Source organism: Larus michahellis, chromosome 2 (assembly GCF_964199755.1).
Source record: "Larus michahellis chromosome 2, bLarMic1.1, whole genome shotgun sequence".
Taxonomy (NCBI): domain Eukaryota; kingdom Metazoa; phylum Chordata; class Aves; order Charadriiformes; family Laridae; genus Larus; species Larus michahellis.
This window is the reverse complement of record NC_133897.1, coordinates 39122246-39147395: the sequence shown is the minus strand read 5'-3', so window position 1 is coordinate 39147395 and position 25150 is coordinate 39122246. Positions and strand designations below refer to the sequence as shown.

Genomic DNA, 25150 nt, shown 5'->3' with positions numbered 1-25150 from the left:
CAAAACCCCTACATACCATATTTTTTGTTTTCACTAAGTAATTTAAAGTGCAAAGAGTTATACTACGCTGTGAATTAAAAGACTGGGGTTCTGTGTAGAGGTTGGGGTTCTGTGGAGGGAAAATACACATCCTGTCCAACACAGAGGGATTAATTTAATACATATCCTTGAATTATAGAATCGTAGAGGTTGTAAGGGACCTCTGGAGATCAGCTAGTCCTACTCCCCTGTTCAAAGCAGGCTCAGCCAGAGCACACTGCTCAGGGGCATGTCTGGTCAGGTTTTGAACACTGCCAAGGATGGAGACTCCACAGATTCTCTGTGCAACCTGCTTCAGTGCATCCTCATCCTCACAATATAAACATTTTTGCTTATTTTGCAATGGAGTTGCTTGTATTTAAATTTATGCCCATTTCCTCTTGTCCATTCACTGAGAAGAGTCTGGCTCCATCTTTTTAATGCTGTCCCATCAGATATTTCCTTTAATCATCTTAGTGGCCCTTTGCTGGACTCACTCCAGTATGTCCATATGTTTCTTGTACTGGAGAGTGCAGAACTGAGCAGACTAATCCAGATACGACTAACAGCCAATCTGAGATTTTTCAGAAGTAATTTTTTGACATTAGAGTCACAGAATTACAAAATAAATTTGTCTGTTAATAAGACTAACATAGTTTAGTTCTGCAAATATATCAGTAGCTTTTCACCCTGTGCTACTGTATGTCAGTTTATAGATATAATTTTGTTCTGCTTCATGGCACTGTGCATCAGATCCCCATGTTGTGTAGGACCCTACAGTAGCATCTTCTGCTCAGTTCTGACTCAGTTTGCAGCTGGCAGCTGCAAAGCCTGGTGAAGATGCACATAGGGGTAAGAGAAGTGATTCCTCACCTCAGGGAAAGGAAGTGCCTGCCCCTGCATTTGCTCGGGATCACTGATACAGTAACAATAATTTGCTGTTTTCCCATCTTCTGCATAGTCATCGTTTTGAAATTATGCAAGGTAAAGGCATGAGGTCTCACACTGACTCATAAATAACACCACGCTTGTAAGCAAGAAGGGTTTTCACTGGGGTAAAAATTAGATTGTTGGTGAAAGCAAAGAGGTAAATGAATTTATTTTCATAGCTTGACCATGATCGGACTTCAGTTTCCAAATACTACTATACACATTTAAAACCAGTTGCAAGCCTTTATTTTAACTGCCAAGGCAATCTTGAAGTGCACGAGACCACCCAGTTAGAAGATGGAAGGAAAGGGTCTGAGGAACTCCAAAGCTCAAGAGCCACTGATATGAGAGGCTGGGTCACCATACTAAGACGGCTGCACCAGGTGGGGGTCTTACCTTCATACACAGTCTGCATCCCAGTGGCCTGTTGCCAGGAGCTACTCACTCCATGTACTTACAGAACACATCAGCACACAGTTTTCAAATTATTTATACACAGTATATTTTAAGGAAAAGCCCAAGTTTTCAAATCCCTGCACCAAGAGTTAACACGAGATTTTTAGCTGGAGTTCCCACATGGCTTGGCTTTTAGTGGCACCAAAGACCTGAAGCACAGGTTGGACACAAAGTCCAAGTATGGATTTTGTCATCTTTGTGCGCACATCTACTAGGGTAAGGATAGAGAAATAAAAAGCAAACAGCATGTGCCAGCAAAAGGGTGTTCTTGCCTTTTTCCTTCTGTGTCCTGCTGTCAGTCAGACAGGCTTTGGCAGTTCCCAGCGCAACCAGCCACTTTTGCCTTTCAACTGCATTTCTTGCTTTCAGATAGAAGTATTGTTCCCCTGGGATGATCAGGTCCATTCGTGTGTTATCTGCAGGATGAACTGGAAGCAACATAGATTTCAGATCAGTCCCTCAGCCCTTCTCAGCCCAAGCGAATATCCCAAAAGATAACGTCGGGTGGCAGGTCAAGCAGTAATGAAAAAAGAGGAATCTACAGCCCCACACTTCCCCAGCTGCCATTTTATGACTTCTCTTCTGAGTTAGGGAACGGCCAGCACACCCATGTGTACAGCTGTGGGACAAAAGGCTATGAAAGGCAGTTTTGTGATTAGTACAGTATCATCTGGGAGTCTTCGTGGAAAGGGCATCCTCTTCTGACAACCCTCTCTTTCAGGTTTCCTGCCCATAACTGAACCCCAAAGATGCGGCAAGTAATCCAATACGAGTGAGCAGACCTAGTACTGAAGTTTATTATTCATATTTCTAGCTTCAGCTTTGTGCCTATGAAGAGTCATTTGAAGCTGTGTGATCTTCCACCATGGCTCATGAAAAACAGTGGCCCACCAGCATGTAGGATACCCATTATATTTGAGGCTTGCAGCTCTCTTAACATTTTAAAAATACTATAGAATAAAAACTGGCATATAGATCAAGTTACTGAGTTACTACAGCAACTTACCAAAGAAATCAAGACACCAAATAACTCTTGTGACCTGAAATCTCATCTTAAATGCAACATTATTGGACAAACTTTGTGCAGCTGAATGTTACTGTAGCTTAGTTACCTTGAATTTCACACACGGCCATTTGGATGCTTCCCTTACAACCCTTCCAGGCATCTTCCTGAGAGTCATAGTAGGACAGGATGCCACCACAGAGAAGAAACCATCGAGGCTGCCAGCCTGAAAAACAAAACTGCATTTCTCAGTTACTTCTCTCCTAGCAATTCCACCAGCTCTCTCATTCAGAGCTCACTGCAAATAAGATCCCAAAGATTCTCAGTCTCCCCCGGGAAAATTAAACCCTTTGAAGGTTTAGTAAGATTTGCGGACAGGCCTGGATGTTGTCGACCACAACCCCTGCTTGCTGGCAGCTACATGTGCTTTCTGCAGGTAGCTGGACCACAGCAGTATGTTCCTGATGTGCCGTATGTCATCTTCAGTAGTTTTGCTAACGTGGCATCACTGACTCACTCTCTCTTCCAAAGCCACCTTTTCAGTCCATCATTCCTCAACACACCTTTTCACTCTTCCCAAAAGCCACCCCAGATGTCTTTTGCCTTACATGTCTTCCTCCCCTGCAGAAAGGGCTAGCCAAATTGTCTGAAAAGCAATGGGCAAGAAAGTCATCAAAATCAAGGGAAGGAGGGGACAGAGGCAGATGTATTGATTTCTGAACACCATCCAAAGAAGCAGTTCTCAATAGCTCTTGAAACTCCTGTGCTGCCCACATAAAAAGTACTTTCGAATTAATGACTTGCACTTCTGGATACCTTCCCAGAGAATAACCAAAACACCAAGCTAGACCAAACCCAATAGTTCTGGGCATACTTTTGCCCACCCTGCTGCCCAACTTTAGAAGTAAATTACCGCTTTTGTTTTCTTCTTTTGGGAGTAATACAGCAGTATGAAAAGATACAAACAAACAAGACACGACAGCCATCATTTAGGTCTAATTAAAAACTACAAGCTCATTAACTTAAGAAGAAATGAGGCAGCAACGTCACTGGAGGAAAGCCGCTTTCATTACTGAGCTGCAACAAGCTTGCCTGGCCAGGACCAACGGAGCGAGATATCAAAGCTCCCACACTGTGACAGCAAACCATCTCTGGGAAAAAAAAAAACCACTTTGACAAGACCATGTGGGCCATGTGGATCCTATGCATTTTTGCAGAGGGGCCTCACTTCTGCTGCCCCCTCCAAGAGGGCTCTGCCAACCAGCATGGCACTGCAGGAGCCCAGGCTGGGCTTGGACCCACACCGCGTTGGAGGAGGAATGGCTGTTCCTTACCAGCTAGGGACTAATTTCTTACGCTCCTGCTGAAAGCCAATCCCAACTCAGTTAAAGGTTAGAAAGCCCTAAAGCCACAGGCTAATAGTAGGAGTATGGTTTAGGGTTTTTTGTTCAGGTGTTTTTTCCAACAACCAATACCACGGCATACAGGCCAACCCAGTCTATAGACTGCTGAACCCTGGGGGTGGCTAGAAAACAAATTAAACATAAATCCTTTTTCACATTCTCCCAGAGCTCTTCCATTATTTCCTAGAAGAATATAAAAGCATTATAAATGCCAAAGTATTCTCAATACTTCTTTATTTTATACGAAGGGAAAAAAATCAGAAGAATGAGAATTAAAAAAAAAAAGAAAACAGCAAGACTGATTTTTATTTGTCTTGCCACCAAAATAAAGAAACTATCCTAAAAAGTCACTATTGATATGGAGAAACTCACAAAAAGAGGTGATTGTTCAGCAGAGAGAAGCAGTTAATTGCTTCAGACACTCAACGCACAGAACCAAGCCTTTAAATAATGCACAGCGCCACAGTCAATACAAGCCTCTAATTCAGTCTGGAGATCCTGCTGCTGCGCATGAATCATTTCAGCCATGGTCCTACAGCTTACAACTGCAGCTGATGCTCAAGCAAATTGCATCCCATCAATCAAAGGCTGTGCAATCAATTAGCCAACATACAAAGCACTCTGCCTCGATCACTTTGGAGGCTGGTTAAAAATATGTTACGAGTCAATATAGTTTGTTGAGGTTTTTGTTTGGTTGGGTTTTTTGGATCTGGGTCTTTTTTTTTTTTTTGAGGGGGAAGCAGCAATTATATGTTTTCCTCTGCAGTACCTAACTCTTCCTTATTAGATATGTATTAAAAAGACTACGATAGGCAATTGTTAACAGCATATATTTTCAGAATGGAATTGTTACACTAATAAAAATACATTTTTGTAAAAGGAAACCAATTAAAAAAAAAATAAATCACAGCAAGGTTCTGTCAGGAGATGCACTAAGCACCTGGTACTCGCTGACACTGAGTCAGCAGCCATGGGAAGGTTATCCTGGACAACCAGCTAAAAATAGCGTGTGGCTGACAAATCATTGCAACAAGGATACAATCTTCAATTACAGGAGCGTCACATTTGCAGACAAGCAAAGAGCAGAGGAAAAAAAAAACACACAACAAAAAAAAAAGTAGCAAAAAGACACTTAAGACACTTGCATGAACAACAAGTCCTGGGTTATTCAGTTTTATTCTCTCCCCATAAACTGTCCTAGGAATATTGCAATTTTTGGAACTGAGCAGTCAGACTTCACCTGATATAGAAAGTTAAAGCTGAACCTTTCGAGGTCTTACTGGTGCCAGCTCTAACACAACTTTGAAGAAGAATTTACTAAGCCCATTTATACTGGTGGTGCACAGGCCGGACAAAATATAGCTCATACTTCCACAGTTCATTTTAGAGGCACAGAGCCATTAACAGTAAAAACTGACCCTGCTGGGGAAAGACATATATATATATATATATATAAGAAGACAATAAAATGCAAAGTGTAACAGAAGTGAGCAGTAGCTTAAGGTCTCAGCCACACGTATATTGCATACACATATATATTGCACTCCTGTGTGAAACCTAAAGTTAGTACCGGCAGTACGTGAAAGACCTGATATTGTCTACTACAGAAACAGATATTTAAGGAGTCTGTGCCTGCTAAGGATTCAGCATTTTTCCAGAAGTTTCCACATGAAAGATCTGCCTACTTCCCTTGTTACACTCCAGGAAGTCTGGATGCAGCTATCACTGAGCAAACTTGACATTTCTTGATAACACAGTTGAAATTTGGACATAATTCAAACTTTAATGTTACACAACTCAGACTCCAGACAGCATTCGTTCCAAAGTGCCAAGCCTGAAGAAAAAAACTCCAAACATTTGAAGACATGTAGATCATGTCAGATGTCCACAAAGCCGAACCATCTGGGAGAATTACATACTCAAGAAGTCAAACTGATGACCTGGAAAACAAGCTGCAATTAAGAGATGCCAGTTCCAGTTGCATTTCTAAAACGCACAAAGGCCAGACACCCAGGTTTTTACTATTGCGTGCTTTCCACTAGAATTATGTAAAGCTTTGTGCTTATTAATTTCTTGAGCTTCAATGTAAGTCTTTCTAAAAACTTATGCAATAGATAGTCCTTGGACTTCTTTGACCTTAATTCAGATTTTAAGTGTGGATAGGAGATTAATTCTGAAATTTCCACATTAGAGCAACATTCGCCTAATAGGAGGAATTAAAGCCTTCATCACATCCCTACTGCTCATAGCACAGGGAAGACCCAAGACTTGGCTGCAGCCCACAGCCCAGTGGCAAAGCAGGGGCAGAGCCCTGCTTTTCTGTGCAGGGTCGCAAGAGAGTCCCAGAGGGGCTGCTCCAACAGTCAGAGACATCTCAAAGCAAGAACAAGCAATACCCATCTTTCCATCCCACCCTGAGCAAAGTAAGTTGTGGGGTGTGTTCACCGTACCACCACCTACCTCTTTTTCTGCCAGCACCCAAGGGCAGAAGAACCACAGCCTCTGCCCAGCACTGTGTCAACGACTGATCGCTGGACAAGAGCTGTTGAAAACTCAGCTCAAATAGGACCAAGACAGTGCCGGTGTCTTGCAAAAAGCATAAGAAAATCCAACATACGCCTTTCCCCAGCTGCCAGTGCTGCTGTAAGTCTGTGAATGCCATCAGGTTCACACCTTTGCTAGAACCCAGCCTGCTCCGGGTTGTCCACGTAGCAGCAGCTGTTGGCCAGAAGATAGCACCTTCCCCTCGTACAACTGTGATGGCAGAACACCCGCCTTCCAGTTACGAGGAAAGTCATATTTTCCAGCTAGAGGACACATCTAACAGCCAAAACACAGGACCAAGTCAAGAGATCTTATTTCCAGTTTAGAAAGAAGATTGCCGAGCTGCCGTGCACCATGCTGAGAAAACCCTGACTTCTGCACTGAGCTGCCTGTGTCTCCTCACCTATACAACACGAATGTTCCACACTGGCCCAAAAGGACCACGGCTGGTCTTAATGCACTAACGCCTGAGGATTTCCCTGGGGAATTAAGGCTATGGAAATCTCAATATCACAAATGGACAAAACGTTCGCTTTCAAGATCCCAAAGCACTTGCAATCTCAACTGCTGGACACCCACACTAAATCTTACAATCCAATTCTTAACAACCGATTGCGTGACAAAGTTCAGTTCACGTGGCCGCCTGTTTCATGCTGTCAGTCACCACCAGGAAAAGCATTTAGCAAAAGAGCACCTTACGCAGACCAAACTTGAAACTTTCCCCCCTTTTTTCTCATACAACAAACAGAATACAGTTAAAGGGTTATCTTGGCATAAGAAATTTGCACCCAAAACTGCTGCCTGCTTTTTCCATACAGCCTCCAAAGGCTACACAGTATTTTGGGAAGGGCAGTCCCAGGGACTGGAACACATTTTGCAGCCTTAACTCTGTAGCGAAACAATTTGACAGGATAAAAACCCAGACTGTATCCAGGAGGGACAGCAGAAAGGCAGAGAAGAGTGTGTGACAATTCATGTCTCTTCTCTGGGCTATTATCCTCTCATCACCTAGAGAGCAGCTTCTAGAAATGCCCATATTGCAATTTTACTCTGATTATACTCATATTAACAGCAGGAATCAATACCAAAAGCCCCTAAAGGTAATGGAGTTAACAGATTCAGCACTTCAACTATGGCATCACTTTTTAAAGCACTTGTTTGAGGGACGCTAGAGGTTCAAGTGAAGCAAGCAACAGCTGGAACCAGCTTTAACACGGTGACCTTCTCCCAAGTGATTTTTCTTGCGGGGGGTCCCATAAAATCCACCCTCATTTCAACAACAACTGTTAGGGCAGTGCTAGCAGCACTGAAAAAGCATCCTGCTGCCACAGGGCAGCTGGGTTTGTTTGCAAACGATTTTATGCCAGTGGCTACCCAAGGCAGGGAGAGCGCAATGTTCCAGCAGCCAGGCATTTTTGAAGGGAACACGGTGAAAGGATGAAGGGCAGACAGGATCATGGCGAGTGATGGAGGCAAAAGTTCAATAATCCAGGCCACTGCTCAGACACACTAATTCAAGTCATTCAAAGCACCAGGGAGTTTTCCTCCTCTGTTGACACTTCCCAGCCCCAGCAAACTGTCAGCTCCTCTCTCTGACCCCTGGGGTGGTTATCACACCAGACTGAGCCCAGGCAATGAACTTACGTAAACACAGGAGGTGGTATCTCTTCACCACCATTCTGCCACACCTTTCGCTTCTGTCCTAACCCAGACATTCCCTGAGATCACTTATTTATTTGGGTGCAGAGGGACTGAATGCAGAGGCACCGGTACTGCAGCATACCTGGCAGGGAACGCTGCACCACGTAGGCTCTGCAGCATTGCTCTAACACCTACAGAGGAGAGAGGGGACACCCATTTCCTTTCCTGCAGCCTCATCAAACTTTTCGAGCACATTACTCGATTCCAAAAAGGTACGACAAAAGCAAGATTGCTGTGTGAAGAAAAGGAGGGGGAAGGGAGGAGAGAGATGAGAAAGAAGGTCAAGCCACACAAACGTAATTATGCAAAATCTAAGGAGAATGAAGTAACCAGTCCCTGAAGTATTACGGGTCAGAAGCGTAGTCAGGACCAGGTGAGACTCGGTCAGCCATCTAAACAAACTCACAGCCTCTGAGAGCAGCTATGGTCGGGGTAATACTGGGCAGACCATTGCCCTGAAGGCAACAGAAACCTCTGCTGCCTGGGTCCACCTCCACAAAAGGCAGACTTCTCATTTTATACAATCAGAACTTGGACTATACCCAGAGGCTAAGAAGAAGGGAAAAATGATAAACAAAAGCTTCTTAGAACCAAATGTTTATCTAAGTGCGAAGTTTTCAATTACTTCCTTCATCTCTAGAAACAGAGGACCTCATTTCCAGAGCTTGATATCAACTGAAAGTGTACGTGTCTCCCATCCTAAAAGGTCAGTTTTCTTTCATTAAACTCCCAAAACAAAGACTCACTCTAAGCAGTATCATGTGCATCCCAATTCAAGCTATAAAAACCTAATGCTCTTTCACCTTTTCTCGAGCTCTCCCCCCAAGTTTGTTAAGGAATTCTGAACCATTAGAGACATGAGTAATTTAAAGTTTTAAGTGAAAGCTGGAATTTACTGCTTGGTTTTGGCTCTTGGCATCTCGGGGATAAACTGAAAAAAATGCAGAGCACCACAATAAGAGAGTGGATGATTACAGACAGGAAGGTGGGGAGAGTGAACTATGGTTCGAGGTACGATGCAGCGTCACCAGTGACGGTACGAATGCGAGGGTGTTGTGCCTTGAGGAAGATGAATTAGTTAGGGTTAGAGTTACTCAGCACAATTAAGGAAGTGAATATTTAAATACCAGCAAAAGATTAGCTTTGTGAGGAAAGGCTATCAAAGCCATTTCACAGAGTGTACAGAGAATACTAGGCAAGCCAGAGGAGGCAGTCAGCATTTTTCTTTCTAATGACGAAGCTGCCTTTAATCCCCAAGCCAAGAGCTGATACATACCACCTCTTCCAGAGTCAGCGGCAATCCTGCCTGTGGCCAGTGATCCCAGATAAGACATGCCTTATGGTGAAGATCTGAACTGAAATGAATTTCAGCAGAAAAATCAACTGAAAGTGCCAAGCTTTTACACACACACCACTGAAGGAAGGTGTTCCCCAACTCCACGCTCTGTTTCCCTGTGAGTGAGTGATAGCTTCTTCATTCTATAAGGCTGGTGAGAAATCAAAATCACAGATCATTTTTAGAAGGTAATCTCCAAAGACTAGAGGAATTTCTTAGGCTTAAATAAAGAGCGTGAATTGCAGCTCGAGTTCAGTTGGGAGAGCCTCCTGTGGGAGACAGTTTCTGAACAGCAAAGAGCAGCCTTCAAGTGCGGTTCACCTCCTCTCTCCATCCTGCAAGCAGCATCCCCCGGGTTGAGATCGGTCCTGCCACAGCACCACAGCCAGGATCCTGCTCCGATGCTGTCCACGCCAGAAGGCTTCACGCTCAGCCAGGACCACAGGCAGCAGCACAACAGACTGACGAGCTATAGGGCAGGCATAGGGTGATGCTTTTATCACCCCAACTGCTTACTACAATAAGCAGTATTGAAATGAGGGTTATATGCCCTTTATCCATGCTATAAGCCCATCCCTAGCCTCCACAACCATTACCAAGCAATGCTGACATTAGATAGAGAGTTTTGCCAAAGGATGAAATCTAGGAATTTTTTAAGATCAAGTTACACGCTTCAACTGTAGGCTCTGCTGAGGCCAACTTACACGCCTGCATGATTTAAGTCACCCAGCTCTGGGTTTTGAGGATTAATAATTTGAAGTTTGCAGAGGCATCATATATTTGCCCAAGCGAAAACGTGCTATCACACTTTATATGTCAGTGATGATTCTCCTTGCAAAATTCCCTGTTCCCTTAAGGTTTTAACCAACTTAGTCGGGGAAGCACAGACAAGAGCTATCTCAGGACATGCTTATTGCAAACACAAGATCCCAAGTGGATTTTCATAGGCTAGATCTGTGTGCATGCATATCTAATCAAAAGTTGCCGCACTTCCCTTGAGCTTAAACAAAACTATCGCATTGAGAAATCATTATCTGGTGGCCATTGCATTAGGGAAGAGAAAAACTCTAAAATCTCTGCTCTCTAAACTCAGAGATTTCAGAAGCAGCGCTGGAATTCCTGCATGTAGAAACCAAAACGTCAGTGCAGGATTAATACCAGAGGAAAAAACCCTATCTCCAAGGAGAAACCAAGTAACGCTAATTTAATTTATCGTAATCTATATAAAGCAAACAAGTGCATATATTTTTTAAAAAAGATAACTTGTTTGAGCAGTAAGGCAAGCTAATCTGTCTCTCAGTCACTGGCAAACATGCTGTGCTTTCTGACCTTTGCCTGCAGAAAGCCAAACTTGTTTCCTGCTTCTGAAATGTTCTTCCTGTCACTAACTATGTAATTTGCAACACAGATCTAGCTCCCTGTCCAAGGGCCACGGGGAAAAAGGTTGATGCAGACTTGATCTCTCATGATGGCAATGACAGATGATCTTATAAAACCAAAGTCACCAGAAAAGACTCGATTACCAAGAAACACCATCAGCTCCTCTCTCACAGCGAGGAGGGAAAGCAGTTCTCCTTTTCTACAGTTTTAAGCTTGTTCTTTGGAGAATGTCTTATCTCCTTTCTGACTGTGTGAAACAAAGGTGTGTTCCTCACAATGAGGAGGAAAGGGCGTAAGACACCTCCTGTGTATGTTTACATCAGCATTGTGTTAGTAACACAGGCATATAAACACACAAAAGATGACACACATTTTCCCTGACTTTTTGTGTACCTCATTTACACCACGAAGCACCAGAGCACTTAACCTTGAGCAAGAGGAAAAGCAGAATACTGACAGAAATACTGTTCTGGATGACCTGTTGAACCCTCTTGCCTCCTTTAATCCCCGAAAGATGGCTTTCCCGTCTCTCACTCCCCAGCTCCGTGCTACTGCTGCGATAAATGCCACATTCCAGCACGATATTTTTTTTTGCATCATCGCATAAACTTATAACTTAATGGCTGCAGGGCAGGAAGTCATTTTATGCCAAAAGAGAGCACATGTAAGCCTAGTTAGCTTGTGGAACACCAAATTTACTGTTCTCAAACAGACACCAGACAGGACTTCTACAACCTAAGAAACGCCATGGAGTCACCTTGACCACCACACTTAGTAGCAGAGTCAAGTTTCAGCAAAGAAATCAGAAAGATGCTTCAATCCTCCATCACAGATTTTCTCTCTGTTGAGAGCAAGAAAATCATCTAGTTTGCAGCTGGGGCAAATCTCACATGCTCAAGGAAAAGAGATTCCTTCAGCCTGCATCCACTTCAACCACGGTTTGCAAAGCATCTTCCTTCTTCATGAAGGGTCATTTGGTTGAAAGTACATATCGATGAGGCTAGGCAAAAAAAAATATTTAATTTTGATGGAACTGGAATATTTCCGGTTCTTAGTCTTCATCTTACCATCAAAACAGAAGACAGATCCAGCTGATCCTACCCCAGGCACACTCGGGCACAAATGCTACAATGCCAAATGCCAGTCAGTCATCTACACACACGCACTGATGCTCACTCCACAGATCTCACGGCACAAAAGCAAGCACAAGGGTTCCAAACGCGCCCCAGCATCTAAGCAATGCAAAGAAAAACAAGCACATAAAACTTTTGATTGACTGAACCACTGACATTTTTATTCCGGGGAAAGGATTAATAATGCTGCCTAAGTTCTGCAATCCAAATGGGAAAGCCAAGCATGGCTGCTCCTTCTGCCACACGCTCCGTAATTCAAGAGCATTCACAAATAGTTAAAAATAAATAATAAAATAAATCCATGCCTATTCACTGAGACCTGACAATTTTTGATCCCCTTCTCAGAACGCCTATTGCCTAAAAAGGAAAAGCAATCTTCCAGCACACCGATAAATCCAGCCTCATGCACTGCTCCCCCCCACCATCCCCCTGCCACATAAATTCATCACTTGCTCGCCTTTCAGCTTTTTCTTTGTTAAATTTTGATTTCCTACACTTCCCCAACTAACCAGAGAGGAGCAGCTGTTCCAGCCTCTCTGAACAAAATCCCTGCAAGAAGGCAGCCCTCGTACACGCGCTATGGAGCAAAACTCGCACCTGGCAATGTCAAGGTCGTGGTTATTTTTCTCCGACCATGAGGTTTCCAAACTGTTTCAACAAACCACAGAGAGGTTTGCACCAGGCAAGACTCCATCCTCGCACCCCGAATTACAAGCCACCACCAACTCCAACGTGCCTGGCGGTGGACACCCCACAGGACACGGTTGGCAGCAGACCCTGCCCGCCTCCGCGGCGTTCCTGACCCCACCACCTTTAACCTCGGCTGAGGAAACCCCGGCCACCCACGGCTGCTTCCAGTCTGCTACGAAAAGTCAAGCACGGGAACACCCAAAAAATTAAAATTCTGGGCCTAACGCTAGGAGAAGAGTCCCTCTATTCCATTTTTTAATAATTTTTTTGCATGTGTTTTCATCCAAGTCAAACAGACCTTTTCCTCCCAGGTCCGGGATTCCCCCAAACTCCCCGAAGCGACTCAAATACAAGCAATCAAAGTTTCACGGGGATGTACAGAAGGGGGAAGCCCGCTGGCCGGTGGGTACGACCCAACGCATCCGAAATAACCCCCAACCAACCCCCGGACCCGGGGGGGGGAGGGCAAGGGACGCCCCAGACCAACGCTGGCACCCACGAGTGGGCGAGACGATGCCCGCCCCCCCCCCCCCCAGCTGCCGGCCGGTGACAATGTGGCAGCATGTCTGGAAAAGCGGGGTGCACGGTGGGGCCAGGGGGCAGCGCTGACCCGGACTCAGCACACACATATACTTGCATAAACATATATCTATAAAAGAAGATGACGGTCTCGCTCGGGAGGCCCGCCCGGCGCCGAGGCTGAGAACTGACAGCAACTCACCACTCAGGTAGTTGGTCCACTTGTACAGCACCCCCTCCATGGCGGCCGGCCCCCGCCCCCATGCAGCGCGGCCGCCCCCCGGCGGAGTCACGCTGCCGCCCGCCGCCGCCGCCCCCCGCGCCCCGCCGCGCCGCCGGCTCCCAGGGCCATCGCGGGGCACCGCCCGCCCGGCCCGGCCCCCGCCGCCGAGCCTGCCCCCTCCCCGCCCCCGCCGCCACGCTACTAGCGCAGAACGCGCCACAAAACACGGTTCCGCAGCGCTACGGAAGCGCAAACAGTTCTAGGAATCGCAACGCACGTGACCGACGGGAGCAAGGAAGGGGGGCGGCCGGAGAACGCCCGAAGCAGGTGGCCTCCCGCAGCCAATCGAAACGCGCCGTCGGTGAGAGCGCCGCCCAATCGGCGGCCGGCAGGAGCCGGCTCTATTGTGCGCGCGCTCCGCCGGGCTCCCCCGCTCGTTAACGTTCGCTTCCTAGAGCGCCGGGGCCCGCCCACCCCCCTCACTCAGCGCCCCGCCTACAGACCGCTGCTGCCGATTGGACAAACCTATCGACGGACAGGGGCGTGCCCCAATGGGCGGCTGCTTCTTCTGGGATGGCTCTGAGGTTGGCCAATCAGAGGGCGCGCACCCAGTCCAGGATCATCGGAAGCCGGGGGCCGCCGGCTGTGAGGGCCGCTGCCACGTCTGCGGGGTCGCTGCTGTGGGGAGACTCGTAGGCGCGGGATGGCGGCCCGGTGGCGGTGAGGGGGGTGCCGGGGGGACCCTGGCTGTGGGGCGGCGATGGCGGCGGCGCTGCGGGCCGCCCTGCTGGTCGCGGCGCTGGGCTGCGCGGCCGCGGCGCTGATCCCTGCGGCTGACGTGAAGGTGGAGGTGCTGCAGAAGCCGTTCCTCTGCCACAGGAGGACCAAGTGGGGGGATATGATGCTGGTTCACTACGAGGGGTACTTGGAGAGGGACGGCACCATGTTTCACTCCACGTAAGTAGCTCGCCCCGGCCGGCTCGCCTTCCAGCGGGCTGGAGGGTGAGCTTGCGCCAGGGAAAATATATATAGGTCTATGTATATGTACCTTTATACGTATTTTAACGTAGGTGATCTCTTCTGGCAGTGTTTTCTCCTCACAGTGGCCCGCAGTCACTCCTGTGAGGAGTGTTTTGTTGAGGGCGGGTGGCTTTCTATTTTATTTGAAAAATTACCCTTCTCCCTCCTAAAACGCCCCAAACTTGCATTTTCCTGTGTGCAAGGAAACAAAAGAAATGCGTGCGTGTTCATAGCATGTCCTAGATTTTATTTGTTATTGAATTAAAATAGCTTAAGTAACGCTGCACAAACTTGTCAGCGGGACCCTTTCCACCGCCACTTATTTTTGGAAAGTTTGGTTTGCTTTTATACTTTGATAGTTTAGGAAGCAGTGACTCACAATGCTGCTTAAGGTGAACACCAACACGTCAAGTTTCTTTCCCTTTGCCAGATCGAGGCTATAAAATAAAACTCATTTAGCTTTTTTTTTCTTGCTAGTCTGTGGGAAGCAGAGCCATGTGGCATTTGTTAATAGATGGGAATGTTAGGCATCCTCTTCTGCAATGTAGACAGGGGTTTTGGTATATAATCTTAGCGTTTTAATAAGTCTTCTGCTATGCACGAATTTCTGTCTGGTTTCTAAAGCAAACTTCTATTGGAGAAGTCTGCCTCTAATTTAAAAAAACCCTGAAGTTATATATAACCTTTCACTACCGACAGCATAATGTCAGCTTTTCATTACTGAAACGGCATATTCTTCACCTGCCCCCGACCAGACAAATCAACATGCCAGAGTAATGCAAGTAGGAGGAAGAGCCAGAAATTCGAGGGAGTCTGCTTAGAGCCTGCAACGACTTGCTAATGTTGCCTTTCCTGTAAAACATCAACGAAGTGCTAATAGTGAGAGACAGCAAAATGCTCAAGTATATGTATGCTATGTCTGAAGTCTACTTTTGTGGAACGTGTTTTAAAAAAAAAAAAAACACCAAGAAAAACAACAAACCAAACAACAACGTTTTGCATGTTTATACTCTTGCAGACGATTTAAACTAAAATCTCACTAATTTTCTCTTGTAGTTAACCTGCCTCTTTAAAAGGAGTTCTAGTGACACACTAAGTTTTTGCTGCTGACTAACTTCTGTAAGTGCTCTGTTTTCTTCTTACCTGCATGTACCTCTCCTGCGTGACTAGTTAATCGAGCTTTTAAAATTCTGTGTCTGTCAGTAGAGTGAAAGTATTCCTGGAGTACCACCTGGTTAAGTTATAAAAGAGGCTTGTCTGCCTGTTTTAAACTTGAATGTTTTGCATGCATTTGCTTCTGGTTTTTTTGACTGTCTGTTGTGTAGTTGTTTTTTTCCTAATGGCGTTTTTAGAAGAGATGTGGCTGATTCTTCTAAGCATGTTATAAGGTATATTGTAATCATGGCCAAGCTGGTTTTTGACTTGCAGTTTACCAAAGAATATGCATGCCCTTGAATGTAGATTTTTAAATAGAAATGCCTTTCTAGTCTGATCAGTTTCAAAGTGGAAATCGGGGATCCAGGCTGCTCAGTGTTGTAATAAATACACCATGTAGATAGTTTATTTCTTTACATTTTTTAAGGAACCTTGTCATGCAAGGCATAAGTTTTAAAGACTCTAAAAACCTAGGTCTTTCATTTAAGAAATGCCAAGGTGCCAAATAGTGGTGTGGTTTTAATTATATATCTATGCTGTGAGCATATTCCATCTGCTCCACTTGCCTTTTGTGGAACTTGCTGTCTAAAGACTAAGCGTTTTATTCCATTCTTTTACAGTCACAAGCATAACAATGGTCAACCTATGTGGTTTACACTTGGCATAAGGGAAGCTATCAAAGGCTGGGACAAAGGTTTGAAGGACATGTGTGTGGGAGAGAAGCGGAAGCTAACTATTCCACCAGCCCTTGCTTATGGAAAAGAAGGGAAAGGTAAAACACCTGAAGTCCTTCCCTTACTTTAATTGTTTCTAATCTTTGTATTTTTCTATTACTCTTGGCTAAGAGGTTATCAAGCTTTCAAGCTTTCCAGGCTGATTCCATTAAATAAGAAAAATTGATGGAGTCAAGTGCTCTTTCTCATAAATTTGTTTTCTGCAGAAATAACCATTAAGTGGTTACATGGTGAATGCAGGAAAAAACAGGAATTGATGGTAGCTGCTGTGTGGTATGTCCTGAGCGTCTCTTCTGTTAGTGCTACACTTAACAGTGCCCTGCTTTTTTTTTTTTTTTTACTTTTTTTTCCCCACTTTCTTTTTACAGTCAAGCTGGAAGTGGTTGCTTAGGTAACAGTTAGCTTTTTGGCTGTTGCATCTGTGTTTGTAGTGATACTTCATGAATGTGCATGTGCAAGCCTTGTTCTTGCTTGCAGGTTCCTTTTAGAACCCTAAGAAACTCCCTGTACTGCTACCCAACCAATTTTTAGCTGATACGGTCACCATTTATTTCTCTATATAAGGACACTTAATTATTTCTTTTAGCTATTTTCAGTTTGGCCAGTAGTCCCTGTTATCCACAGGAAGATAGGCAGGTACATGGGCAGTCATGTTGGCATCTACTGAAAATGTATTGAATGGCATACGGACAGATAAAATCATCGTTTGTAGTGTTTTCTCAACCTGTCTATTACTGAGGGTTTTGGGGGTTTTTCCTTTCAAACATTTCCAGATTCCTGTTTTAATGGGAGGGCCAGATTGGGAATTTGCATTTTCAAGTGACAGTTTGAATGATACAAGAAGGTTACTTTTCTGTTTCATGGGGTTTGGTTTAGCTAACTGTTGTCATGACAAAATATTCCTAATAATTGCTCCAAAAAGTTTATCACAAATGACCTAAGGTAATGCAAGAATCCAAAGCAGAAAGGATAAATGTCTTGGGAACATATAATCTTTCCTGCTACAGTCCTCTCCCATTGATCTGAGACTGTTTTAGGAATGAGGAGTGCTTGCATATCTGTATCTTCTGGCAAGTAGGGCTGAATGCAGGCTAAGTAGTACTCCATAAACAGCATACTCCATACCCTCCTTTCTTGAAAGTATCCTTTTAAAACATATTTTTCTAGAAGCCTTAGTTTGTGATCCAAGAGATAGTATTAGAAATAATAATTTTTCTAGTAGAAAACAGGAAACTTGTGGTGATCAGTTAGTTGACTGTATGCAGGGCACAACTGTATATTTTTCCACAAAAAGATATTAAATGCTGCAGTGCTCCCGTAGTCATCACAGGCCTAATTGCCTTGATTAATATGTAAAGCAGTACAGTTGTTCTTCAAAGACTTGCAAGCCTCACCTCTGTGTGTAGTGCAAGAAGGTTGAACAAGTAAACACTACTAACTGCTGTAAGAAATTACTTGCTTTAGGAAAATTTTGAAGTATTTGAATGTAATTATGTTGCTATTTTCAAATTATGCCCTTAAAGACAGAATTATTCCATCTGCATGCTTTCCTCTGAATGCATGTAATTTCACTAGCCTCCCACCTTGCTTGTTGTCTGACTTGAATGATGAGTCAGATGCCTTTCTCAGAAAAATTACCTGTGCTCTGAACTCTAAGCAGGCCACTGTGCCCTGTACTTCCAGAACTTTCTGTGCATTTACTCATCCCAGAAATCTACAAGCCTGTTTGTTGCTGCAGCTCAGGGTGTATTTAACACCATAGCTCCAAAATAGTAGACATGGATTAGTTTTTCCCCTATCTTCTCAAGACATGGTGATTATTTTATTTTTATGGATGCTGCTAGTATATATAGAAATATATTCATCCTCCCTGTATAAGGAGCAAAGTGGTGTGTTAAAAGGTTTTTGACAGTAGCTTTAGCCATCAGCATGAAGGCATATCACATCACTGTAAAAGCCAGTGCCTGATAAACTGAAAATCTTGGAGGGTGGTGGTCTTTGGCACTATTAGGAAATTATCCGTCCGTTCACCTGCATCAAAAATAGCATGATGCTAATACATGTCCTTTGAGCAGGTTTATGTACTTAGTTTCTGCTATGTGTTTCGACATAGCTCAGTGCTGTTTGCTGCAGTCCAGAGACAGCTATGGGATGCTGACAGCACTGCTGCCTTTCTGCCTTTCTCTGACAGAAGAGTTTTTCCAGTGGCAGAATAGCAGGTACAAGGTGTCGGTTGGCAGTAGAGGGGAATTTGGAGACTGGCAGGGTTATGGTGTGTCAGGAGGACTGAGCTCTCCCTTCTTGCTACCCTGTCCATTAGTCTTGGCTCTATGTTGCAGTAGTGGCCACCTGTTCACTGTTTTCCACTTTATCTGTCTCTGGCCATGAAAAAAAAATTAAAAAACGTTGTCTGATAAACCTGTGATGATGACTGCTGAGTATGAGCTCACATCAATGCATACTAGTCTGCAACGAAACTGGTTGCATTCAAAGTTGCGTGTGTGCTGTAAGGGCTGCTCAGGATCCAGGCTACAGTCTGAAATAGTTACAGTTATCACGGTTACAAATACTTACCCCTGTCAGTTCAAATTGCAGGATGCTTTGAAAGGAGTAGTATTACTGGAACACTGCTCTGACACATATGGCTTTTGTATGGCACTCAATATGTAATTGTTTTTAACTCTTCTCCATGTTTACCATTTTGCACAGGAAAAATTCCACCTGAGAGCACACTGATTTTCAACATTGACCTTCTAGAAATTAGGAATGGACCAAGGTCTCATGAATCATTCCAAGAGATGGATCTTAATGATGACTGGAAATTGTCCAAGCAGGAGGTGAGTGGGTTACCATTCTTGTCAGCAAACCTAACAGGATGGGATAGTGGAAAGTGAAAGATAAGCTTAACTTGATCCTCTTAGGGACATATCAAAACACAAGTGAGATTTTAGTTATTATTGTGCACAGAGCACCTCTGCAAGCAGAATGCACACTAGTATAGTCATGTGGGGAAGGGTCTGTTCTTCCCAGGAGATGACTTTCAATGTTGTTGCCTTCCAGTTCTCTACTTTTTTTGCCTTTGGAGTTTTATGCCTTTTCATGTTGGTCTCTTTCCTGCTGATTGCTCTTGAACTACTGTTCCTGGCCTGACAATTAAACTCTTGTCTGTGCTTTGCCTTTCTTGCATGGCTTCAGCTCACGTGCTTTCTTACACCTTAACAATATATTTTTTTTTTCAGTAACATTAAGCCAAGGATGCACATCTATGCTGCATCACACTGTGCCGCGGATCCCAGTGGAACTGTTGGACTTGGGCTTCAAAAGTGGCCTCAGTAAGCTGAGGCATAGGCATGTGACCCATGCTTATGGGAGACTTGGATGAAGTAAAACATCTTAGAAATATAACCAGACTTCAGGACTTCTTAGAGTTAGCTGCTGATTTACAAAAAAGCTGGAATTAGAAATTTTTCTGCTGTAGCGCAGTCCTGCTTCATAGCATTCCCTGTCTGAAGGACATGTATTCAGCAATATTTATTTTCCATTTGCCTCTTATTTTCAGTTGCCGTCTTTTCTGATGTGCAAAAGTCATCCATGAGAAGTTAAGATAAACCACTGAGTTTGTTTTGATTTGGGGCTGGTACAGCTTGCTAGATCCAAAAGACTAATCTTTTGTACTGTGCATCAGACAGTGTCAGTGTGTGCAGTGTCTGTGTATTAGAAATGTAAGCAATGACCCTAACAAATACCAGAATGTGACACAAATAAAAGAGACCTGAAACATAGCACATTCATCTTGCTATTACCAGTCTACTCTACAGCTCTTGTTACACAAGTGGTGTCTGTTTAACAGGTGGGTATGTTGGTATTGATATTCTTGTAGAAGGCTCTGCAATTTAGAACACTTGGGATCTCAGTAGCTAAACTTTAAACTCAGTAAAATAATCTGATGTTCAAAACACTGCTCACCATTAGTAACTAGCTTAGTGTAAATAACTGTTCCACTAGCCTTTTTAAAAGCTACCTTAAATCTTTGTCCTTCAAAACTTTGAGATGTCTAAAATAAATCTTTATTAATGTAGTACCCATTAAAGCATCAAACGCTGAGATTGTGGATGGATTTGTCTATATATTTGGGGTGGCTGTTTATATCTACTGGGTTGTCAAAGTGCTAGGATGTATGTGAAAACGCTGATTGGCTTTCTGACCAATTGGTAGCTAATAACTTCTGCCTAGCTATTTATTCTTTACTGTATAGACATCAGATGACAGGTTTTCCTGGCTCATTCTTCAGTCAGATACCATAAAGGTATGGCAACTGATTCACTAGTTTTACTGTCTCTTACATTACTAAAGAGTCTTTCATCACTGAATGGGGCTGCAGAATCAGTCAGACAAGTAGTATTTTGGCAGTGGCATAGGAAGGAAGGTATCTATTTTCTAATACTGCCATGCTGAACATAGTGGCCCTCTTCTATACTACAGTAATCAATTCTTTCATAAGGCTAAAAACATCAGCTCTCACCTTTTTGTCTAATAGGTGAAAATCTACTTGAAGAAAGAATTTGAAAAGCATGGAGCCGTGGTAAATGAAACCCAGCATGATGCTTTGGTTGAAGACATATTTGATAAAGAAGATGAAGACAATGATGGGTTTATATCTGCAAGGGAATTTACGTACAAGCATGATGAGCTGTAGAAAAGGGTGGCATAATTTTTTTTGACGCAAATGGCAGTGACTTAGACTGTCTGGTTCTCTTGTCGTCTTAATTCTGTGTTTTGGAGTTGACAGCTGCTGTTGGCAAAGAAACACTCTTTATATAAAGAGAATTTCTGTTCATTATGTACAAATGTTTTAAACTATTTTAAAGTATGAATATGTACCTCCTTTCATGCAGCAAAGACTTGCACATCAGTGTTTTTTAAATTTTGTATTAACTTATTTTTCAGAAATGAAACAAACTTTCCAGTTATCAAACATTGTGAAAATCAAAATCCAGTTTAGTGCCTTTCTGTGATCTGTTTTTAAGAACACTTTCAGTGACTGTTTTATGTATAACTTCTAGTCTGTGGCTTAATTACTCGACCTTCCTTCTTGTGTGTCACTACTTGAAAGGCAGCGTGCTGACCTTGCTTTTTGGTGCAGATTTTTAAAAGATGTGCTAGAAGGTATAAGCATATCTTTATACAGCTGAGAAACTGATACAAAGCTGAATGACAAGAATGATTATCCTGTGCTGATTGTGCCCTTCTAAAGGGAGAGTGTCACTAACCATGCCAATAATTGTCTGCATTTTTATTTAAATTATGTGAGCGAAGTAGGAGTTAAATGTTTCACTTCTAATGTCAGCAACGTTCTAGGAAATGTTTGTAACTTGGAAAATGGCAAGTTGTGCTGCAGTGCAGAGGTAGCGTTCTTTACATAAACACACATACTTGTTTTGAAACTCGTAACTTGCATTCATGAAGAAAGATTATACCTTTCTCCTCTCAAGTTTTGAGGGAGATGTTGCAAGTCTGAAGCTTTTCCAATTTGCAGAAGGGGAAGAGCATACTGACGTGAGGATCGGTGTGGCCCGAAGAACAATTTGCATTGGCTTGCCAGCTGTGCAACTGCCTGAGTTGCAGAACTTGTTTCATCATTGCCCCTTTGCCATATTTGCACAAGTAGCACGAGTGATGTGAATTTTGGATAATAAAGTGACTTTTTAGAAAAATAGAGGCATGAGGTAAATGTTACAGTGGTGTGTAACAGAGGTGGAGACCATGAAGATTTCAACTCCTTTGTTTTGTTTTGTTTTGTTTGAGCTGAGAGAAAGAAACATTTTACAATTGTCCATGGTTTCTTAAATAAGAGGGCAAGGTATTGCAGGGAAGGAATTAGCCTGTATCCTGGTACCACTAACATATGGATCTCTGAACACAGTATTTTACTTGGAAAATATTGCTCAAGGCTGTGTGTGGACACAAAGCAAATCCAGTTGTTTGAAACAGTTTGCTGCATTGCACTAATCCTTAACTATTCCCAAGTGAGACTCAACATTCAAGGTTCTCAATGCTGTAGATGAGCTAGATGTTTTCCGTGCCACCTAGCGGTGCAAGTAAGTATTAGAAGACTACTTCATTAAACAGAGTTCAGCTACATATGGACATTACAGATTGCTGTTAATAGTATCTGTTGTGGAGGGGGAAAAGTGTAAGTGAAGGTATGCTGTGGTGGGGTGGTTTGTTCTGTTTTGGTTTTTTTTTTTTTTTTCTTCCAGCATCTGGCATTTTGTGGCTGATGGCCTATATGATCTAGAGTTCTGGCCACATACTCTGTTTTCAGTAACCTTTAGGTCTTTTTCCTCAATGGTGCTATCTAGTTTTCTTGAACCCGTTTATGCTTTTGCTTCCATAATGTTCTATGGCAGTGAGTTTCACAGTAGAATAGTGAGGAAAATATTTCCCTTTGTTTTAGGCTTGTTGCCTGTCCTGATTCTTGTATTGTGAAGAAATAATGAATAATCATTACATATTTAGCTCTTCTTGCTGGTCATAAGTTTGCATATTGTTTTTTGTTGGTTTTTTTCCCCCTCATCACTTAGGAAAATTGAGGTTGCCTGATTTCAGCTCTCACAAGGTTATGCATGTTCTGTGCTGCGTGTCTTTATTTCCCCTACATGCCAGAGCACTGCGCATTTTGGGGCAACTCATCGCATTTATATTGCTCATGTTGTATTGGGAGAGATGCCTTATCAAATAGTTTCCTGTCTTTCCCCATTGACTACATGGGGAGCCTAGGCAATTAGCATAGCCTAGGCTGAGGAGGGCTAATGGGATATGAAGTTGACCCTTAAGACAATCTTACCTGGGATGTGGGAACTGGCAGGTACTGTGTGTGCGCACTGCTGGGAAGAGCAGAACTGAGACTTGCATTGGGTCTGACGGGGTTTTGGATGATTGTTCACAGTGTTTAGCATGTTCCCCAAAAAATGTGTCTCAGGAATGAAAGTATAAAAGCATGAAATAAAACTTGGCCCAGATTAATGACCAAATATATAAAAAATTAACTTGAATAATGGGGTGTGAGTGTATGCCTTCAGTAAGGGACAACTTGTTTCCTTTATGTTAAATAGGGGAGGGAGTCACTGGGAGTCAGTGAATTCTGTGAAATGTACATATGCATTATCTTCTACTGGGATTTTTAAAGCATTTCATAAAAATAACTTTCAGTCAACATGTACTGTAGTTAATTTGTTCATGCCAGCACAGAATTAAAGCTGCAGGACCAAGACGCTTTATTTGGTGGTATGTGTAGGTTTATGCCAGATGAGTGGATGGGTTTTGTTCTTGGTGCTTTTCTTGGTAGCTGTGTTAAATTTCTGAAAGTGAACTGAAAAAAACATTTTCAAAAGTGCAGAATCAGCAGCAGATTTGAGAATTCACTCCAACTTTATTACCGTTTGCTATCATTAAAGTCTTTCTGTGAAGATGAAGGGATTTCTTAGGTAGAAATAGTACTACCTGTCTTAACCTCAGTTGCATCTGCTTGTTAATCCACAGGGCGTACTGCTGCAGTGCCAGCAGGAGCCAGCTGGCTACCGGCAGGAGAGCAGAGGCAGGTAGCTGCCTGTCCTCCAAGGGGCGAAGGAATATTGGAATTTCAGTGGCACTCGGAAACGTTTTGACTGGTTTATCTGTGAAGTGCAAGGTATATTTCCCTTGAAGAAACAAATCCTTGCTGCTTGTCTGTAAAATGCAGCACTAAAGTGGAGGGGGTGCAAAATGGTGTTGTGAGCACATACCGGATTGTTCCTCTTGCATCTTATAGCCTTCATCACACATTTCTTGTTATTTTGTGGTTATATAGGAAAATATGTACTGATGGTTTTTAGAACGGCAGCCTGTCATTCAGAGCCACTACTCAGCAATTACAGTGGGAGTTGGTGCCTTCTGTAGGTACAGAAGCAGCCTTCAGAGATCATTTTATTTTAAAATTCTTGATATGCAGTGCAGTGACACAAGAAATCTTTTGGCAAAGCTTCAGGAATGCTGTTTGTAGTCTGAAATGTTTTTTAAAGCATTCTTCTTTGAGATCAACTGACAAGGCAAACAGTGTTGAAAACAAAGGAATCACTTTATTGGGTCTTAAATCTTTGCTTTTCAGTACCTTATGTCCTTGTGCTGCCAGCAACATCCCCAGTGTAGAGGTGTTTTGGTGAGCGCTGTATGTGACAGAGTCATAAAACTGCAGTGTTAAGTACATATTGAACAAACTGCTACCGTAGTTTCTTCTTCATGACATTTAGAATGAAAATGATCCACAGTGTGTTTCCTGAGTACTTCAGTGTAAAAATAGGTGGTATAGGTCAGCCTTTAAATTACAGTTGGCTTCGTGGTACATGTTCCCCACACCCCGTCGTTTCTGCTGTATCCCTTGACCCAGAAATCCCAGTTTCAGATGGCAAGTGAGTATCAGCAGGATGGAGAGAGCTTGCTGCTTTGGGGAATTCTGGGAAAAAGAGCAAAGCTAGGGGAAATGTGGTGAGAGTGGAAGCACGCAGAGCAATGTCAGAAATGCAAAAAGATTTTGTTTCATAGATTGTTTGGTATCTGCTTGCTTGGCAGAAAGAACATTGGCAGCCACTGATGTAGGTATTGCAAATTATAAGGCTGGTTCCTGATCTGACTTTGACTAGAAATCACTGCTTCAGCTAGTTTCTATATCGATTTTTACTCTTATGACAAAGTTTAAATTCACTCTTCTGAGGTCCATTAAAGAATATTCAAACTAGGTATATTGCATTTGACTGCTGCTTAAAAATACATCAGCCACATTATAGAGCTTTTGCAAAAAAAAAAAAACAACCCACAAAAAAACAAAAACCCACCACCCCAAAACCCTTCATGTATCTTCAACACTGAA

The 25150-nt window shown here is 43.3% G+C and overlaps 2 protein-coding genes across 5 annotated transcripts in view; one reads left to right on the top strand and one right to left on the bottom strand.

Moving 5' to 3' along the window:
- PLEKHA8 (pleckstrin homology domain containing A8) overlaps nucleotides 1-13430 on the bottom strand; it is a 31160-nt gene extending 17730 nt beyond the window's left edge. The window contains exons 1-3 of one of the 4 annotated variants that reach the window (XM_074574941.1): nucleotides 13316-13430; nucleotides 2517-2633; nucleotides 1677-1832 (exon numbers count right to left, since the gene is read on the bottom strand). In XM_074574941.1, coding sequence (XP_074431042.1) covers nucleotides 1677-1832; nucleotides 2517-2633; nucleotides 13316-13355 — 313 coding nt within the window. In that variant the 5' untranslated portion in view covers nucleotides 13356-13430. Of the gene's footprint in view, nucleotides 1-1676; nucleotides 1833-2516; nucleotides 2647-9331; nucleotides 9352-12501; nucleotides 12605-13315 lie in introns of those variants that run through there. The other 3 variants (XM_074574942.1, XM_074574940.1, XM_074574943.1) reach the window with 3 other exon arrangements.
- Nucleotides 13431-13942: 512 nt separating this feature from the next.
- FKBP14 (FKBP prolyl isomerase 14) lies at nucleotides 13943-23514 on the top strand. Its single transcript, XM_074574939.1, has 4 exons — nucleotides 13943-14293; nucleotides 16132-16283; nucleotides 18955-19082; nucleotides 20783-23514. The coding sequence occupies exons 1-4, from the start codon at nucleotides 14097-14099 to the stop codon at nucleotides 20939-20941; spliced, it is 636 nt and encodes a 211-aa protein (XP_074431040.1). The 5' UTR covers nucleotides 13943-14096; the 3' UTR covers nucleotides 20942-23514.
- The last annotated feature ends 1636 nt before the right edge of the window (nucleotides 23515-25150 follow it).